The 19,820-nt window shown below is 41.4% G+C and overlaps 1 protein-coding gene across 2 annotated transcripts in view; it reads right to left on the minus strand.

Annotated features, from left to right (window-relative positions):
- Positions 1-19,820, minus strand: part of GRM5 (glutamate metabotropic receptor 5) — a 452,493-nt gene that overhangs the window by 66,203 nt on the left and 366,470 nt on the right. For both annotated transcript variants that reach the window (XM_039502070.1, XM_039502080.1), the window contains exon 4: positions 1,923-2,158. In XM_039502070.1, the coding sequence (XP_039358004.1) occupies positions 1,923-2,158 (236 nt within the window). The remainder of the gene's footprint in view (positions 1-1,922; positions 2,159-19,820) is intronic.

Raw genomic sequence — 19,820 nt, forward strand, 5'->3', positions numbered from 1 at the left:
TCCCGTCCTGGCTACAGCAAGCCCCTTGCTGGGATCCCACTGCCCTCCCCTCATATGGGAGTTATTGGTGGCTGGTTTCCTGCTGTACCAAACATAGGAGCCCTGAATCCCTCTCCCGCAGCTTCCTTAAGGGATGCACTGCACACCTGCCATATTTTTTAATTTACCAAGTTGTGATGTGCGAACCTCCCTGCCAAGCGTACTGTGGGGATGGTGAAAAAACCCACCCTGCCTCAGCCAGTCTGACAGGGAGGGAAACATTCCTTCCCATCCCCCAAGGAAAGAGGTGACTAGCGTAATGCCCACAGTGGTTCCTGAAGGCATCCGGTCCTACTCTGATTCTGCGGGTGGGAAGATGAATGGTGCCAGCTGGATCTCAATGAGAGAAGGCTTCTCTGGAACTGCTCGGGAGACAAATACCACACCCTCCTCTGGTCACCTGGAAGGTCAGTACCCTCCCCCCAACCTAGTATGGCCACTTCCTGTTCCTCCCTGCTCGATTCAGGTAAGCCTTCCCTGTCCTCCCCCTCTGTCACCAATAGCAGAGGAAGCTCCTATAGGGGCTACCACCCTTGTTCTTTCAGTCAGCTGGACAAAGGACCCATAGAGTTGCATAGAATTGCAGTTAGTACGTTTTAAAAATGAGGAAATTGAGCTGGACAGAAGTTTAAGTCCAAACTTTCAAATTTGGGTGCTTAAAGGCAGACACCTAAATCCATACTTAAGCACCTAAATAAATGGACAGATTTTCATAGAGGTGCTGAGCACTCATTGACTTCATGAGGAAGCCATGCTGCTACTGTGGGGACTGGAAGCTATCATGAGACAAACCCAACGATTTGAGGCCAACCTCTGCAGCCCCCAGACTTCTTGCTCCTGAGGGCAACGTTCAAAGAAACTCTGCAAGGTGAACATCAGAGTTATTAGCCAAGCCTTGTGTTCCCCTCTTGTGAGTTTTAACACAAGATGGTTAGATCAGCGTAAAACTTAGGAAACTAAAGCAGCATGATGACCAATAAAATTGAGCATAAACTCCATATTTAAAAAACAATGCATATTGAAATGGATAACAAACAACCTGGACACATCAATGGCGTCTGAATAGTGGTCAGCATTAAATCTTTACCAGATGGAACTATGTTAATTACACGCAAAAAAACAACAATAAAGCAGTTAAGGATCTTATAGCCTAGTCTAGTCTTCTCCTTTTCCAGAGTTCATTGATGTGGTAGCATTGGACAAAGTGTCAGAGCTAGAGAAAGTATTCAGCGAGACCAATTTGACAAATTTAGCCCTTCTTTTTCTGATCACAAATTGATAGCAAACAGATTATGAGGAGCCTAAATTTCATTTTCAACAGTGACAAGCACTTAGGAGCCTAAATTCCATTGACTTTCAACTAGACTTAATTATGAAGGGACTTAAATTAAATGCATTTTGGTCACTGCAGATAGACACCTTGTGAGGTTTTCAAAAGTACCTAAGCCTTTAACTCCCAGTGAAACCAATAGGAGTTGAGTGCCTAGTCACTTTTGAAAATCCCACTAGCTGCTTCTCTGAATTTTCAGGCACCTAAATACATTTCCAAATCAGCTTTTAAGTGCCTAAATTGGTTTTGAAAATGAGATGTAGGTTCCTAAATCACTTAGATACTTTTGAGAATTTTTACTGTAAGTGACAGTAAAGTCACACAGGAAATCAGTGTCAGGTCAGGGAGCTGGACTTGGGTCTCATAAGCAGCCTAGTACTCTTAACTTCTTGACTAGTCATCCGCTCAGTGGCAGATCTGGGATTAAAATTCCAGACTTTCTGACTTCTATTCCTGCAAATCTCGCTGCCTTGGCATGGTATTATCTACTTAAATCAAGGCTTTAACCTTAGTGATTTTAAGTATAAATACATAAATAAATCCAACTACTTACTGTTGCAAGTCTTGTTGTATTTAGTATTCTCCTGCGGATACCCCTTCAGCTGGCACTGGAACCTGTGCTGCCAGAATTCCTGAAACCATGGATTTCGGAGATTGGTTTCTGGCCGAAGCTGCAGGTAATAGTCATCAAACCATTTCACATCAGGAGACTGAAGCTTGATCGTTATTCCGCCAACAGCTTCCCGCTGATACCCGTCTGTCACATCGTACCTGTCTGCCCAGCCATCACTGCAGAGAGAAATAAAAGAGAGAAAACACTGTGAAGATACTGCTTCATGCCATTCTAAAGAACAAGGGAAGTGCTCCTTTGCGAATAGCAGTAAAAGCAAGTATATGCACACTCACACCAGAGATCTGGAGGGTGGAGTTCAGTGAAGTATCAGTAATACTTCGACTAGTAGCATTCAGCATCTTCTATTTTCTTACACTGAGCATTCATTTTTAATCAGCATTTTTTATTTATATAGTGTATTCCTAAGCTTGTATCCCAAGGAATCCAGACCAGCATTATAAGCTACTGCCCCAGTCCTGTTATTGACTGTGTGCATGTGCACCTCTGCATTGCACTGAGCCCTGGTGATTTCAGCGGGGTGGTGCTTGTTTGGGCATATTCTAGCCAGGGGACAACTTAGCGAAAGTTCCACAGAATCTGTAATGGCATTGCAAAAACCAGACAGGAAGCTGGCTTTTAGAATCATGGCTAAAAGAGCATCACAGTAAACTGAGATGCCGATGGCAAACTACCAAATGATAATGGCCATCAAGCAGTCTGCTAGCGATTCTCCTCCACTTATTTCACTTAAAATCCCCCCAGAACTCTGACTCTGAACTCCAAGCAGAGCTGATAGAAATACAGGAAAAAAATCATGAACATTCCACTGGAATTCTCCATGCACAAGTGTTTTTTTTTCTTTCATAGAAATTCAAAATTTTGACAAAAATTTTCCATAGAAAAATTAAAATTCTGAAAGTTTCATCTGGCTCCATCTCCAAATGATACATATCTAAGCATAGTGTTGCCAGCTCCTGCTGTTTTACCATGATTGCCATATTTGGTATTGTTCATAGAGCCCCAGCTTCTGAGGCCATGGGATTATGCGAGAATCTTGGTTTTTGTAGGGGAAAATAGAGAGTTTCTGACCCTCATAGTTGCTGAGAAAAGCTTGGAAATGTGCACTCTGAAGGTTCAAAAACTATAAGGAAAATAAAAAGAAGCCAACATTAGTTATTTTTCAAAATCTCATGATTTTTTTAAGATCATCTTGTGATTTTTTAGAAAAGACCATCTCTTGATTTTTTAATCCTGGGGATTGGAAATACTGCAACTAACAGAAGCAACCTTTCTTTCCCCTCCACCTATTGTATTCTGAATTCAGCTGTTGTCCCTATTTAGAACCTGATCATGAATTTTGTAACATGCAGGAAGACTGTTGGAACTGCATGACCCCTGTTCACTTCAGTGAGGTGGTGCTTGTTTGGGGATATTGGCTTTGTGTTGGCACAGAAGTCTGCCTGTCCTCTACACCAGACAGGATTGGGGCCATAGATTGTAAGGTCTATAAACAATGTACTTGCAAACACAGAACAAAAAGATTGTGCCTTCCTGAATAGTCTAATAGTCTGATGAAGGGAATATACTGGGAGGAAAGAAAGTGCTTCAGATTCAAAATAAACATTAAAGGGTAAAATGAGTTATTTACTGCAAGAGAAAATGAAGGAAAAGAGGTGAGCAGTGATTTTTATTTGATATCACAGAGAGACATGCAACATACTGCTTTGAAATTTATCCTAAGACTAAGATAATATTAGGAATGGAAACAGGAGTTAATGTGCTAATTGGAATCAATTCTGGCAAAAAGTCTAGCTTCCCCCAGAAGGATAATTACTAGCCCAAAGGCTGGAATCATTTACAGGTCTGTCTTGGTGCTACAATAAAAAAACATTTTAAACGGTTAAATGTAGGAATTATCTAAATAGATTTGCTATATTCAAAATCAGAGGGGTAGCCGTGTTAGTCTGGATCTGTAAAAGCAGCAAAGAATCCTGTGGCACCTTATAGACTAACTGACGTTTTGCAGCATGAGCTTTCGTGGGTGAATACCCACTTCCGAAGAAGTGGGTATTCACCCACGAAAGCTCATGCTGCAAAACGTCAGTTAGTCTATAAGGTGCCACAGGATTCTTTGCTGCTTTTATATTCAAAATGTTCATCTCATGTTCAGCAAGATTTTAAATGTTTCCATCCCATGTGGCAAAGTCCTATAGAACTGAACAACAAATAGCAGCTCTTCTATAGTTTTTTTAATCATCTTTGCAGAATTATGTCCATACTATAGAATTGTATAGGATTGTTTAAAAAACTCCAAGGCCACACCTTTAGAAAGGATCTTATTTCTATAGTAAATGTCATGGGTTGTTAAAGCAACAGTGATAAAATACTTAGGGCATGCTAATGATTAAAGTGTTGAAATATTAGAAATGAGAATTCTAGGCCACGTGCTCCCCTTCCCTCGTTTTACATGAACTGACTACTTGTTTCAATAACATTGGAAATAGCCCTTCTTAGCGTCTTTGTGCATCAGAGAACTAGGGATTTTGCATACGAAATATAGATATTTCAACAGAATTTTACAGGCAACATCCTTATGTTCTGAGGAGGTCTAAAAGGCATGGGGGGAGGAAAGTGAGATAGGAAAATATGCATGCAAAGAGATGCAGAAGTACTAATAAAGCAACCTGTCAGGTGCACTGTAAAGGGTGTTATGCATGATATAGCAAACGGCCATGAAGACCCAGAAATGGTACAGAAGACTCCGGAAGAAGGCATCCAGCACAAAGAAAGAGGTAAGTGCATATGCTGTAACTACTGAAATGCTGGTTGTGCTAAGATACGAAACAGGGAATTCATCTTTTCAGCAGATAAATGGCCTTGAGCAGCTTCAGCCCAGAGAATAAGATCGGTCCATCTGAAGACTACTTGGGTACCACAGTGTAAGAATTTAGATAGAGAACACAGTATCCTGTCCCTTTAAATGTTGGCGCGCTCACCACTTCTCAGTGCAAAACCTTGTCTTTGTTTCAGTTTTGCAGCCAGAACAATAAGGCAATCACAGTGCACAGTTGTGTTTCTATCAGCTCCCTCTATGTTTGTGTCTGTCTCCTTCTCTATTGGATCCAGAAATATAACATTTGACGACAAGGAATTTATATCCCATGAGTGTCCAGTGCTCCCATTGATTGAACATGAAGAAGAAAAACTACGTAAATAATACTATGAAAAAGGGGACAAAGTTCACTTATTGGCACAGGGTGTCAGACTGCTGGTTTTGCTCCTGGGACAGTGGGAACCAGCCAACTAGAGGGGGCAAGTAGGTAAATAAAGATAGAACAAAGGATACAAGTTCTGCATATACTGCTAGAACCGTTCAAACAGAGCAGTGAAGGGGAAGTAAACAGCCACCTGTGTTGACCATGTAATAAGGTAATAATTGGAGATATACCAATCTCCTAGAACTGGAAGGGACCTTGAAAGGTCATCAAGTCCAGCCCCCTGCCTTCACTAGCAGGACCAATTTTTGCCCCAGATCCCTAAGTGGCCCCCTCAAGGATTGAACTCACAACCCTGTTAGCAGGCCAATGCTCAAACCACTGAGCTATCCCTCCCCCCAATGTGCAAGCAGGCAGCCAGGCAAACAGCCTGCAGCCTGCACTGAGGGTCTGTAGCCAGCAGAGGGAGACCAGACATGCCAAACCCATGAAAAAATGCAGAAATTTGGCTTGTTTTTGGCCTAATTGGCTTGTGAGTTGCTTCCTGGCTAGTTTTTGGCTTGTTGCTTGTTTGGCTTGTACAGGGGCGGCTCTACGTTTTTAGCCGCCCCAAGCAGTCATGCGCGGGAGGCGCCCCGGAGCCGCGGGAGCAGCGGACCTCCCGCGGGCATGACTGCAGAGGGACCGCTGGTCCCGCATGGCTCGGCTGGACCTCCCGTGGCTGCGGACGGTTCGGGGGTCCGGCGGCTCCGCTTGAGCTGCCGCAGTCATGCCTGCGGGAGGTCCAGCCGAGCCGCAGGACGAGCGCCCCCTCCGCAGTCATGCCTGCGGCAGGTCCAGTCGTCCCGGGGCTCCAGTGGACCTCCCGCAGGCATGACTGCGGCAGGTCCGCCCGCCCAGCCTAACGCCCCCTAGATTTTACCGCCCTAGGCACCAGCTTGTTTTGCTGGTGCCTAGAGCCGCCCCTGGGCTTGTAGCTCGTTGCTTATTGTAGCGTGTTGCTTCTTTTTTTTGATTGGCTTCCGGCAAGCAGGGGCAAAGGGGAGCAAGCGGGGGCAAGGGACAAGCAGGGGTCACAGGAGAGGGAGTCAGCAGTGCACAGCGGGCCCACCACAGTCCCAGACTGCACACTAGGGGGATCTAGTCACAGAGAATGTTGGGGTTCTTAGGGACTGGCTTGTTTTGGCCTTGTTTTGAAATGGGATTAGCTTGATTTTTGGCTTATTGTGAAAGTCAGGGTGCTTATTTACCGTATGAAAGTTAGCAACTGTGATGGAGACCAAGTACAGCCAAAGGAAAAATTCTGCATTTTGCCATGTAAGCACATGGCCAGCAGATGGGGTACAAATAGTGCAATAACAAATAAGAACTGTTTCCCTGTGGCAGGAGATGTCCAGGAGGCAACAGGAGAGCAGTGAAATGGTGTGGGCAATGTTGATGAGTTTGATGACAATTGTGAATCATGGATAGTGTACCTCAAACATTCTGAGCAATTTGTAACCTGCAACACCTTTCTAGATGGACAACGGGTTTCAACCTTGTTGATAGTGATGGGTGAGAAGACATGGACTTCTGTGTGACCTATTATCTCCAGTGCCTGGCATTGCCATGTACACCACAATTATTGCAGCAGTTCTCCTATTCCATCAGTGATAGCAGAACGTATCAGTTTCATCAACAACATCACGGAAGTGGAGAGTCAGTAGCACAGTTTGATGTTGCTCTCAGGAGGTTGTCAGAGCACCATCAGTTTGGACAAACACTGAGTGCCACGTGACCAGATAGTCTCCGGATAATGCAATGATCAGGTCCAGAAGACATTATTGACTATGTAAGTGCTTACATCCAAAAAGACTGTTGAAGTACAGTTGCAATGGAGACCACAGAGAAAGATTCTCTGGAATTTAGTGTGAACCAAAAATTTCATCTCATGAATCACTGAGACAGAGGACCATGGGCATATAAGGAATTTCCACCTGGTTGTAGTGCACAAACTACGCATGCTGAAAAGGATTGCTGGGCATGCCAGTTTATTTGCAGAAAGTGCCAGAAGAAGGGACACATTGCTATGAGCTGTGGGACAGTTCAACGATCAGCAACACAGAGTAACTATATATTCAAGAAAACATCTGTGACAACTGAACCTAAGAAAGGACGGAAGTTGGGAATTCATAATCTGGAAGAAGACAAGAGCTCTAGGATTTAGCACTACATGTGTTATTGCAAGCTGGATTCAGAGATGGCATCTGGGTTACATCTTTGATTGAAGGAGTTCTTACAAGAATAGAGCTTGATACTGGAGCTGCCGTCTCATTGGTTTCTGCATCTACCTATCAACAGACTTTGTCACACGTTCCTCTGGAAGAAACATCCATGATTTTGAAGACTTATACTGGAAAAAAGTTAGTCCCAAAAGCAATACTCCAGGTGAAAGTTCAGCTGGATGGACAATCAGTTGTTTTACCCTTGTGTGTGTCTGAAGGAAAGCAGTCACTATTATTTGGCAGATTTTGGCTTGAGAAGCTCAAGGTGACTTGGACTTATATTGAGGCAATCACAAAAGCACCTAAAAATCTCCAGGAAATACTGGACAGGTACTCCAAAGTTTTTGAAAAAGAGCTTGAACATTGTGTCAGTGAAAATCACTAAGTCTGACAGCCAGCCAAAGTATTGCAAGCCCAGAGCTGTGCCTCTGCTCTGAGGCCTCAAGTGGAAGCTGATCTGGACCATTTAGTGAACACTGGAGTCTTGTCACTGGCTTCACGTAGTGAGTGGGCTACACCCATCGTACCAGTGATCAAGACCAATAGCTCAGTCTGATTTTTTTGAGATTTCAAAGTGACATTGAATCCATTTTTTTTTGTGCAGACCAATATCTATTACCTCATACTGAAGATTTGTTTGCTACTCTTAGTGGAGGACAGTGTTTCAGTAAATTGTTTTTTCTCAGTGCATACCTACAAATGGAGATTGATCTGACATCTCACAAACATCTCACAATCAACACACAAAAATCAACATTATTTAGTTACAACAGGTTGCCTTTCAGTATCACATTGGCACCAATCGTGTTCCAGAAAACCATGGATGAGATTCTGAAGGGAGTGAACAGAGTTTAGGTCTGCTTAACTACTATGGTAAATTTCTACCTAATCTGGTGATAGTATTGGCATCTTGACATGAACTGTTACAAGCAAAGAGATACATTTAAGGAAGCAAAGAAACGGCTAACATCAGCCAAAGTTCTTTTGCACTTGGATGCTTTGCTACCATTGCAATTGCTTTGTGATGCTTCACCCTATATAGTGGATGCTGTTCTTTCCCACATTTTTCCTAATGGCATGGAGAAACCAATTGCATTTGCATCACAAACACTCACTACTCCTAAGAAGAACGATGCACAAACAGAGTGAAAAGCTCTCAGCATTATCTTTGGAATTCAGAAGATCCATGCCTATCTGCATGGTAGATATTTTACCTTACTGATGGATCATTACCAATTACTTTCAATTTTGGACCAAAACATGGAATTCCCTTGTTAACTGTTGTTCGTATGCAACAATGGGCATTGCTACTTTCAGCTCATTCCTATACTATTCAATTCCATAAAGGGACTCAGCATGGCAATGCTGGTGGGCTGTCTCATCTACCCGGCTCAAGTTCACGTCAACCCAAAGAAACTTCAGACAAAGTGTTCTATCTCAATTTGATGGATAGGTTATCCAGCGCTGTTATGAGAGAACTGGATTTAGCATAACCTGGACTTGACATAACTTGCAGTTATCGGGTATACTCAGCCACCATAAGCTGGAAGCAAGGCTACCACATAGTAAAAAGAATTTGGCCTTGCTTAGGCAGACAAAAACAGCTGCAGCTGCCATGTTACTAACAAGGATAGATCCAGTGAAATGACAGATTTATGGGAATGGAAGGGAGTGTGGAACTAACCTAAAGTCTCTGTAAGTTTCTTACTGGGTGTCTGTAATTATGTTTCTTGCTGAAGTTGCTTTGCTGATAAATAGAATAATGATTTATTATTTGCTGTTCCTAGGGCAATCGTTAGCATATTAGGGGCCATTATGAGTGATGTGCTTTTTTCTGGATAAACCTATGAAGAGTTCAGTGGGAGTGTATACTTCGGAGAAGTTTGGATTTCTACGAGCTTGGAGTCTGACAGCTACCTCCCCAGCTGCTAGGAGAAAGGCTGGTCACCGGAGCCCTTCTGCTGTCACTCCATACCACCGCAGACTTGGGGTAACTATATTTTGGTGTGTTCTAGACTTTTGCTATAGTCTTATGTGTGCTTAGTACTCAGTTAAAAAAAAGGATTTATGAGTGGAAGCATTCTTCTGTGTACCAATCATTTATCAGATGGAGGTGCTGTATCCCCCACCGATTGATTTCCTGACATTGCCTGGAAAAGAGAGATTAGTTACCATAGCTTTGGGTTAAGACAACCCGGTAACGTCACTTAGCACAGATATCAACAAAGAAACCACTAAGGATGATGTGCTTTCTCTTGTGAGAGGAATGGCACTAGAAGGTAAAGAGTTGGATCAAAAGAATCCCCAGTTTACACAATTTGTGTCACGTCAATGTGAATTATCTGTGAATAATGCTTGTGTCTTATGGAAAATGTGAGTGATCATTCAGAAATCACTTCAATCTCAGGTTTTGGAAGCTCTCCATGAAGGTCATTTTGGCACTGTGCAGATGAAGTCAATAGGCCTGGAGTCATGTCTTGTGGCCAGGGACTGACAAAGACATTGAGAGGAAGACAAAATGCTGTACAACATGTCAGCAAATTCAGTATGATCCTGGCCTACCTTGTCCACACCCTGGGTCATGGCCTCAGACTCCTTGGAAAGGTATTCACATGGACTTTGGTGGACCACTAGAAGGTTATCTGTTTTTGGTTGCTGTCAGTGCCCATTGGAAATAGCCAGAAGTTTTCAGAATGACTTCTGCTATATCTACAAAGACAAGTGGGCATATTCATACCTTGTTTAGTAAATTTGGTTTACCATTACGGTTGGTGAGTGACATTGGACCTCAATTCTGTTCTGAAGAATTTCAGAGGTTCCTACCATTAAATGGAATTCAGCACATACACTCTGCTCCATGCCATCCTGCTATACATGGACTAGAGGGACACTTTGTACAAACGCTAGAGCATGTCTTAAAAGCTAACAAGTCTATTTTGAGACATCAGCAGAAAATACACAATTTCTTGCTGGTCTACAGGAACATATCACATGCTAGTACCCAGGAGTCATCCACAACTCTTTTCTTGAAGTGATCTTTGCATACCTGTTGGGACCTGTTACATCCTGATATTGCCTCGTGTGTTCAGTGTGAGACTTGTCAGTATTCTTTTCAAGTTGAAGACTTGGTGTGAGCTTGCAACTACAGTTGTGGAGTGAAATGGGTACCTGGAGAACTTGTAAAATGAACAGGATCCGTTTGGTTCATGGTAAAATTATCCAACAGCATTTTATGGAAATCGTATATGGACCAGTTGCAGCCTTGACAAGTACCAGAGTCCAGGGATGTTCCAGCAGGACTTTCTGATTTTCCTGTTGAACCGCTTTTGTTACAACTCCTAATTTCAACAATTTGGTGGAAGAATCTCTGGTACTGGATCCAGCTGATTCCATACCCAATCTAGTTGATTTCTTACTACCTACTGTTCTTGTTGCTCATGACACTACCACACCACCATCACCACATTATCCCAAGACAGTGTGAAAACCAGTTGTACGCCTGAGCTTATAAATTGTTTAGCTAGTAAATTGCTGTTCCAGGGCACAATAATCCCTTGCAGTTTAAGAGTCTGCAGTAGTCCACCTGCAACTCTTAGGTCATATTGTGTTTATTGTTAGCCATGTAAATGATAATGTATATGTGCTTGGGAAGTGTTTTAAGGTAGGGTAGAAGAATGTGATGTCCCATCCCTTTAAATGTTTGAGCACTCTCCCCTCCCCCGTGAAAAAATCTCACTTTCCTGTTAGTTTCAGGTTTGCTGCCAGAATAAAGCAAGCACAGCACACTGCTGTGTTTCTATCAGCTCCCTCTGTGTCTATCTCCTCCTCTGCTGGGTCCAGAAACATCACAGACAGAGTAGGCATGTCCTCAGTAAATACACAAGCCTCTCTTCATTATCCTCGCTGGCACTACACTCTCCATGCCTGTCATTTGTGGAATGCTGGGTACTTTCCCATCTTCTCTCTGAGAGGTTTTGTGTGGGTATTTTCGGGTGGAACATTTGACTTCTCTTTAGCCTCTCATCTCTTTTTCCCCCCAATGCCACCCTACTTTATTTCTCCCTGGCTGTGCCTAATGCTTTGACTACTGCCTTAGGCATTAGAGTATGTGCACTAGTGATTTCTGCCCCTTTTCCTACAATGCAAACCAGCACCTGCCCTCACTGTGCACTGCAAAGCACATGGAATACTTGGCTGCATCTCTCTGTTTGTTTCTGCATTTAAAACAATGCAGGCCCCTACTGTAAAAGTTGAACTCCTTGGGCAAGTTCTCCATTTTATGACCACTCGACTTAGCTTGGAATAGGCAGTACCAAATGCATTTCTGCCTTAGTTTCATAGCGTATGTCTATATTCATGTAAGGATGCATGACTCTTGACCTCAGCCTGAGTAGCCTGGTTGTGTACTGGAGAGAAAAAGAGGGGGCAGGAGGGAAAGAAAGATTCTGAACTTTCAGGCCAAAGACATTACTGAAGCCCTAGAACTGATGTGCTTCCATTGCTTCTGGCCCCCACTCCTCCTCTAGCTCATCTCCTCAAACCACCTTTTTCTGTGGCTCCTAGACTCACCCTCAAAAGTTTGTCCCTAAATGTTTGGGGACAGATCACCAACTGGTGTAAATCACTGGAGTCACCCCAATCGGAGGACCTGGCTGTTAGCATGTATCAAAGGGGCATAGTAAACAGAGATGCCCACCTCTTTGCCAGGAGGTGAGAAGGTTGAGATCAGAAGGAAACCCCATCGGAAAGACTGTGGGACAGCAATAAAGAGTTCTGTATGTCTTGAAGTATGATCCTTTACTTAACTCCTTTGTATGCATGTGGTGTGTGTGTGTGTGTGTGTGTGTGTGTGCAAAGAAATGTGATTTTAAAAAAAATCAAATGCCATATGCAAATTTTCTTACCAAAAGGAGTTATAACTAGGGTTGAACATCAGGAAATCCTGGCTGCCTGGAAAAATAAACAGTCCCAGCGGCAGTGGTAAAAAGCTCACATGGAGATTTTTACAAGGTATGTGGTAATGCATATAACTTATTCATCATCTTGTCATGACAGAAGACTATCAGTAAAAGAAAGATCACTATGCAATGAGCAGACATTGCTGCTACTCGTATACTAGACACACATACACAGAAGGGGATTCTGTTTTCAGGATCACGTCATCTCTTCCACTTGTCCGGTTCTTTTAAATTTTGTCTTTTTATTCCGTGCTGTCAGCCTAATGACTGGAGCTTTCTTATTAAACTATCACATTGTAATGTACGGTAGTATCTGCATCTTGAAAGATTGTATCACCATTTATGGATCTTTTAAAAAAATATTTTAAAATGCTTGCAAACCCAAGATAATAAACAATTATATCATGAAAGAGGAGGGAAAAATTGGCATTGTTCTCAGTAGTGTCAATTATAGCTAAACTCACAACAAGAGATCACAAAATAAATTCCACCAGATCTTTAACAGGTTGTCAAAAGTGAAACACTAAAAAAAGTATTATATATAGAACCGGGAACAAATTTCACAAAAATTCACTGAAAAATGCATTATTTTGGAGCACCAACATGACTAGTGAATTCAGGTTGAACTCCATGAATAGTTTTGGCTGAAAAAAATGGATTTTTTAAAAGTCAAAATGGCTCTTTTCAGCCACTTCAAAAAGAAACATTTTGACTTTTCATTTTGAAGTGGTGCTTTGTTTCTAAATTCATGTAACTTTTCAAAAAGGGGGAAGAAAAATATTTGAAAATGACTCAAAAGAACACAAAAAACCTGAAAAAAATAATTTTGGGTTGAATAAACCATTTAATTAGACCAGAAACAAATTTTCTTCTCTTTTTTTTAATTTTGGTGAGAAAAACTGAAAAAACAATGAAACTTTTTTTTTTGCCACCTGAACCAAAAAATCAGTTATTCATTCAGCTCTTCTTCAATGCATTATACTCACACGTACATACCGTATATACACATACATCTTATGTGTGTGTAGATAGTCATATATCTATACACACATATTTTACATACTAAAAAATATAGGTGAGTACAAAGTACATATATGAATATATATACAAATATCACATGTATGCAAATTCATCAAATACCAACATTTAGTTTAGTGATACAGGTGATTATATCGGCAAATATTTTACCAGTCTATAGTTGTTCTGTGTCCCCTGAGGAAAAAGGATCTTTTTTCTAAAATCCGAATATGCTAGCCAATCTTCATTTAAAAACTGACCCTGAAGAAAAGTTTGGTAGAGAGTTAAAAGCTTTATTTCGTAAAATAAAAATATGAAAAAGATGATCAGGATCGAAGAATGTGTGCATTCTATTTTCTAATTCTATTTGGCAACATACAAGAGTGTACACCTTGCATGTACAGTATCTTACAGATGTCAAAAAGGACGTTCCAATCTATGACAGATGTGTTTATTTGCAAATATGGCAGACCACCGTGAAATGCTGCAACAGTGAAGTTGCGTATGGCTACATTCTGCTCCATTGTGCTAAATATAAATCTGAGACAATACCACTGACTTTACTAGAGCCCCCCAGAGCAGATATTGGTCCACAGTTTTCCATATATGACATTATTGCTTTTTTGCATGATTACATTGCCACAGGTTTTTGTTTTCAGGAGCTGAGTCAGAATGATAGAGAGTTTAGTCTAAAATAACCCTTAGAAAAAAATGGAAGAGGGGAGTTTCACATTGGGAGAAAAGGGTTGCCTAATTTACTTGTATTAAAAAGCACTACAGTATTACTCCACAGCAGTGCTCCAATAATGTCACTACAAAGCCTTGCACATTTACTGCACTTACAAATAAACATAACAGCAGCAATAAATCCTGCAGGACACTGACACACAACGGTCTAGGTCTTTATGACAGAAACTCCATGGGAATAAAATGCTTTTCCTGACTAGCTCTACCTCTAATATCTTTCCATTAAAATATTTTAGGGCCTGTGGATCTCAGCTGTCTACAGTGTTTCTTGTAACAGCTGTGTGATGGCTACAACTCTCTGGCCTACTTCCCCATGGCCTCCTCCCAACACCTTCTTTATCCTCACCACAGGACTTTCCTCCTGATGTATGATAACTCTTGTACTCCTCATTCGTCCAGCAGTTCACCGTCTCACTCTCAGATCCTTGTGCGCCTCTTGCTCCGAGCTCTTCGCATACACCTCACTAACTGAAGTGAGGTCCTTTTTAAACCAGGTGCCCTGATTAGCCTGCCTGTCCTAATTGATTCTAGTAGCTTCTTAATTGGCTCCAGGTATCCTAATTAACCTGTCTGCCTTAACTGGTTCCAGCAACTTCCTGATTGTTCTGGAACAACCCATTATCTTACTCAGGGAAAAGGGCCCTGCTTAATCTGGGGCTAATATATCTACCTTCGATCACTCTCCTGTAGCCATCTAGTCTGACCCTGTCACAATATTTAATGTTGGCACCTGCGTGGGAAGCTCTTATTTTGTATTATTGACCTATGTGCAAATTCCAGTTAAATTCACAGATAAACACTTCAGGCTATATTCAGCTCTGGCATGTGAAGCTATAATAGCAATAAAGTCAATGGAGTTACAGTAGGTCTGAATAACTATAATGTGCTTATACCAACCAAAAAGACCCACTCACCAATTGTACCTGTGATTTAAAACTGTCTCCTCTTGCAACTTCTGCAAGCTTCTTTTTGTGACCAAAAATGCTACAATCCCTTGGCATATTTTATAACCTTTTTATGCCCTAACCATTGAATTTAGCGTTCTCTCAGTAAGTAACAAAGCTTCTAGAGACAGCTTCCTGTCAGTAAATTCTGTTAGGTTATACAATAACCTAATAATAAGGGTAGTAGTGGAGTTTCCATCGCTTGTTACTTTATAAGCAGACTGGATAACACACTAGAAAATGTACCAAAGTACAGGCATGGGGGTGAACTAGATGATTGAATAGGTTATTTTCCGTCTCTAATTTCTATGGGTTAAAACCACAGCTGCTGCACGGCAGGTGTACTGGGAGGTTTAGGGGAACAGGCGAGAGGGCACAAGAATTCACATTCTTGTACAAAATGCATCCAAAAAGCAGTATGTGCTTGTGTAATAACCTCACTTACAGGAGGAACCCCAGACCATCATCACTAAAACTGGAATCACCACTGCTTGAGCTAACAGAGTAACTCCTCAAGCAGGGAGCACTAATTGACTCCTTTTTTTATGTGAACCAGTTACTAAATGACAAAAAATCATGCCAGGATAGGTTACACTAGCACTGTCAGCCATACCGCGCCCCCCTGCCCGCAATGGTGTACCCTAGAGACCACTCTGAGGGGAGCCCAAACTATACCTTGGCAAAGTTGCAGCAAGGACTGCAAATGGGTGTGCTTGGAGGCATTGTGTCAGCTGTCGAACTCATAATGCCACCAGTCATTGTCATGGTCGAAATGCAGCTTCTCCCCAGACCAGCCCAACTCCACTTCTAGTAATCTTACAATGACCCTGTGAGCCCATGCAAAATGCAGAAGTTAAATCTCTGTCAAGCCTTTGAAATCTTTTCAGGGCATCAAAACATAAAGCTGCAACTTAAATGTAGTGTTTTGTCAGTGAGTTCCATGTCATCAATGCATTATTATTATGTTTTATTGTTTTCTGTGGTGGTACAGTCCTAATTACATTCTAATTTGGTTCAAGATGTAACAGGAGAATGTGATGCACAACAGGAGAGGAAGGGTGGTGAGAGTATGAGGGTAGCTATAAGATCATGTTGTTACATATGTTAGTTATTTCACAACTTGACAGTTCCACATAATCAGAATTTTAAAAAATAAACAAGCATGTCATAATCAAAATTCAGATGCAGGATTCTGGCGGAGTAATATTTCTACTTAACATTAAGAAGTGGATTGCAGTAACTATTTAACTGACCAAAAGAGTTATTTTGAACAAAAAGAAATCTGCAATTCCTTCCTCATACGCAGACTGATAGTGAGCTCTCTACTACTGCATTAATGGAAAAAATGACTATGCCTAATAGAAACACTGAAAAAATATGAGGATGTCTGGTCACAAATGAAACTATTGCATACTATTGCAGTTTATATGTATTAGTCCCTGATACTCATAAGTTATGTTCTCACTTATTTATCTCTTTAGTCACTTTAATAACTGATGCTCTGCATGACCTCTAAGGATTCAAATTCTGTATTTATTAGATTTTTTTTCCAGATCTTGCAAATAATGAACATTGACTTTTGTTATTTATATGCTATTTCCAGCTTGACCATGTGTTTATATATGCTTCGTTTCATTATGTGTTTATATTTTATATAAAAACAATAAAGTTTAAAAAATTCAGCTGCTGCACAATCTATTTTTTTTTGTCATTTACAGCTGCTGACATCTGTAGTTCAGAAGTGAGATCTTCAAAGAATACACAATTCTCCACCTTGAGACAAGTTGCCTTGTCTAGCTGCTCAGACTAAAATGGAGCATGCCAGAACCTGTATATTCTGTATTAAGGAGATGGGTAGATGAATGCTAAATTGTGGAATACCAAGAGCATTTTTCAGCCTATCTGCCCACTCCTGAATTTCTCAGTGGTGAATGAGAGAGACAAGGTGGGTGAAGTAATAGCTTTTATTGGACCAACTTCTGTTTGTGAAAGCTCAAAAGCTGGTCTCTCTCACCAACAGAAGCTCTTCCAACAAAAGACACTGTGGGGAGGGATAGCGTAGTGGTTTGAGCATTAGCCTACTAACCCCAGGGTTGTGAGTTCAGTCCTTGAGGGGGCCACTTAGGGATCTGGGGCAAAAATTGGCCCTGCTAGTGAAGGCAGGGGGCTGGACTCAATGACCTTTCAAGGTCCCTTCCAGTTCTATGAGATTGGTATATCTCCAATTATTACCTCACCAATGTTTTAGAATACACACTCTCTGCTGCCCTCCAGAGAGTTCTGTATTTACATTTGTGTCTCTCCAATGATAATATAATTGCAATGGAAATTTCAACCAAAAGGAAAATGTTGAGAAAGTGGTGAGTGGGTGAAAATCTCAATCTGATAGCCGGGGAACAACACAGCTACAACAACACTGCATACAAACAGTTTGAATGGCAAGCAAACAATTAGTGTACAACCAACAATCTTGGATACATAAAAATAAAGGGATCATGGACCAATGATTGAAAATAAAAACACCTCTATGCCTAGACAGTTTTCTAAGGGCCTACTTTTAATTCAATATGTGTAATCCTGACAAAAAGGTAATAAAGTAATGGCCCTACCTTTGTAACTGAGATTACATTGAACATAAAATCATATGAAGAATATGCTTAGCATTGGCAGCTATATTCAACTATTTAATTAGATCCATATCAGAATATTTAGTCTAGGAAACAGGGCATTAGCATTTATTGAGCAAAGCCCAAAAAGTAGTTTCATATAATCATTCGCTGGGAGTCAAAAGGATTGAAATAAGACTGTTTATATTGCACCTGTATAAAAGGCCGTGCCCTTCCATTAATCAGAATGAAGAATTGCTTTCTGAAGGTGATAAGTCACTCTGAACTCTTTACATTGCAATCTTCTTGATAGTCACAGCTTTTAAAAATGTGGGATTACCAAAGAGATAACATAATACCACTAGCAGCAAAGAAAATCATTAAGGAAAAAACTGTTTATATAAAAAAGAATATCTGTACCATAACAATGTTTATTTTAACTCATCAGAATATGTTCATTAAGTTTTGTTTACTCGGCATTACAATATAATACATACTTGCTGTCTACCTAATATCTACATAACAGCAAATACCTAGAGTTATGTGCCATACCAAGATGAAGGCAGAAATAATCAGTGAACATCTGTTTCCTTAAAACAGTGTCACAAAGCCACATTTCTGCATCCCCCACACCCAGATCTGAAATAGCTCAAAGATGGCACTGCAGGAGCCACTTCCCAAAGGTTCTATAATTTGTTCCATAATAATAGGACATGATCAAGGCTATTTTTCTACTACTGATTAACTCTACTTGTGCTTGACTGATAGGATGTTTCATTGCATCATGTCCACCAAGAGAAAAAATAGCTTACATCTAATTGGATTTCTCATGGATTGATGATTTACTTGAGCTGCCATCTACTGAATGATTTTCCATTTAATATCCAAACACAACTTGTATAGATAAGCAACAAGAGTATGTGTGATAAATTCACATGTAGTCACAATAGTGAACACGTATCAGAGATAGGCTTTTAACTAAAACTGGATGAATACTGCAACACAGAACACAACATTTGTTTCAATAAAACTGTGAAGTCACCTGAAGGGATATACAATCCTTTTTAATGTATGCTCTAAGAATTATTTTGGAGGAATTTGATAACTTGTGTTACATAGGAGGTCAGACTAGATGGTCACAATGGTCCCTTCTGGCCTTGGATTCTATGCAGGGCCGGCTCTAGTAATTTCGCCGTCCCAAGCAGGGCGGCACGCCGCGGTGGGCGCTCTGCCGCTCGCCGGTCCCGCGGCTCCGGTGGACCTCCCGCAGGCGTCCCTGCAGGAGGTTCACCGGAGCTGCCTGCCGCCCTCCCGGCAACCGGCAGAGCGCCCCCCGCGGCATGCCGCCCCAAGCATGCGCTTGGCGTGCTGGTGCCTGGAGCAGGCCCTGATTCTATGAATCTTACTTATTCAATTTTTTGTCTGTAAACACATTTATGGCAATAGACAGTGTGGCGTATTTAAGTGTGTGTACACATACACACACACATAGGGTTTATTTTATATATATAGTACAATTTGACACATATATATATATTATAGAGGGAGCTCTTAATGACCCCTATATATTTAGATAACCTAACAATTTATATTGTCAGAGCTAGGATTAGACCCCAAGAGGGATTTGTGGGATGAAATCCTCACCCTGTTAAAGTAAGTAGGAATGTTGCCATTGATTTCAGTGGGGCCAGGCTTTCACCTTGGTTCCCAGCCCCGTCCTCAACCCACTGGGCTTTTTTCTCTCTGTTCTCCCATGATTACTCACCCAGCACAGGCTGGCTCCACATGCAGAGGTTCCTGCTGGTTCCTGCTAACATTTATGTTGATCCCCTTATAGTTTCCCTCTTGGTAACACTGCTTTGAATTGCATCTGCTTTTGAATGTCCTTATGAGGCTCTGCCATCTCCCTAAGCTAAAGTCAAACTTACTCAAGTGTTATGGTCCCCAAATATGAATTTCTTCAAATCACTGTCCTGGAAGATGGGCTTATTCCCTGCTGCTGATCAGATATGAACATCGTAAGAAAGGTTCTTTGCACAAAGAAAGGAGGCAAAAGGTTTGAAAGACCTCACATAGCCAGTGTAACA

Source organism: Mauremys reevesii, linkage group 1 (assembly GCF_016161935.1).
Source record: "Mauremys reevesii isolate NIE-2019 linkage group 1, ASM1616193v1, whole genome shotgun sequence".
Classification (NCBI taxonomy): domain Eukaryota; kingdom Metazoa; phylum Chordata; order Testudines; family Geoemydidae; genus Mauremys; species Mauremys reevesii.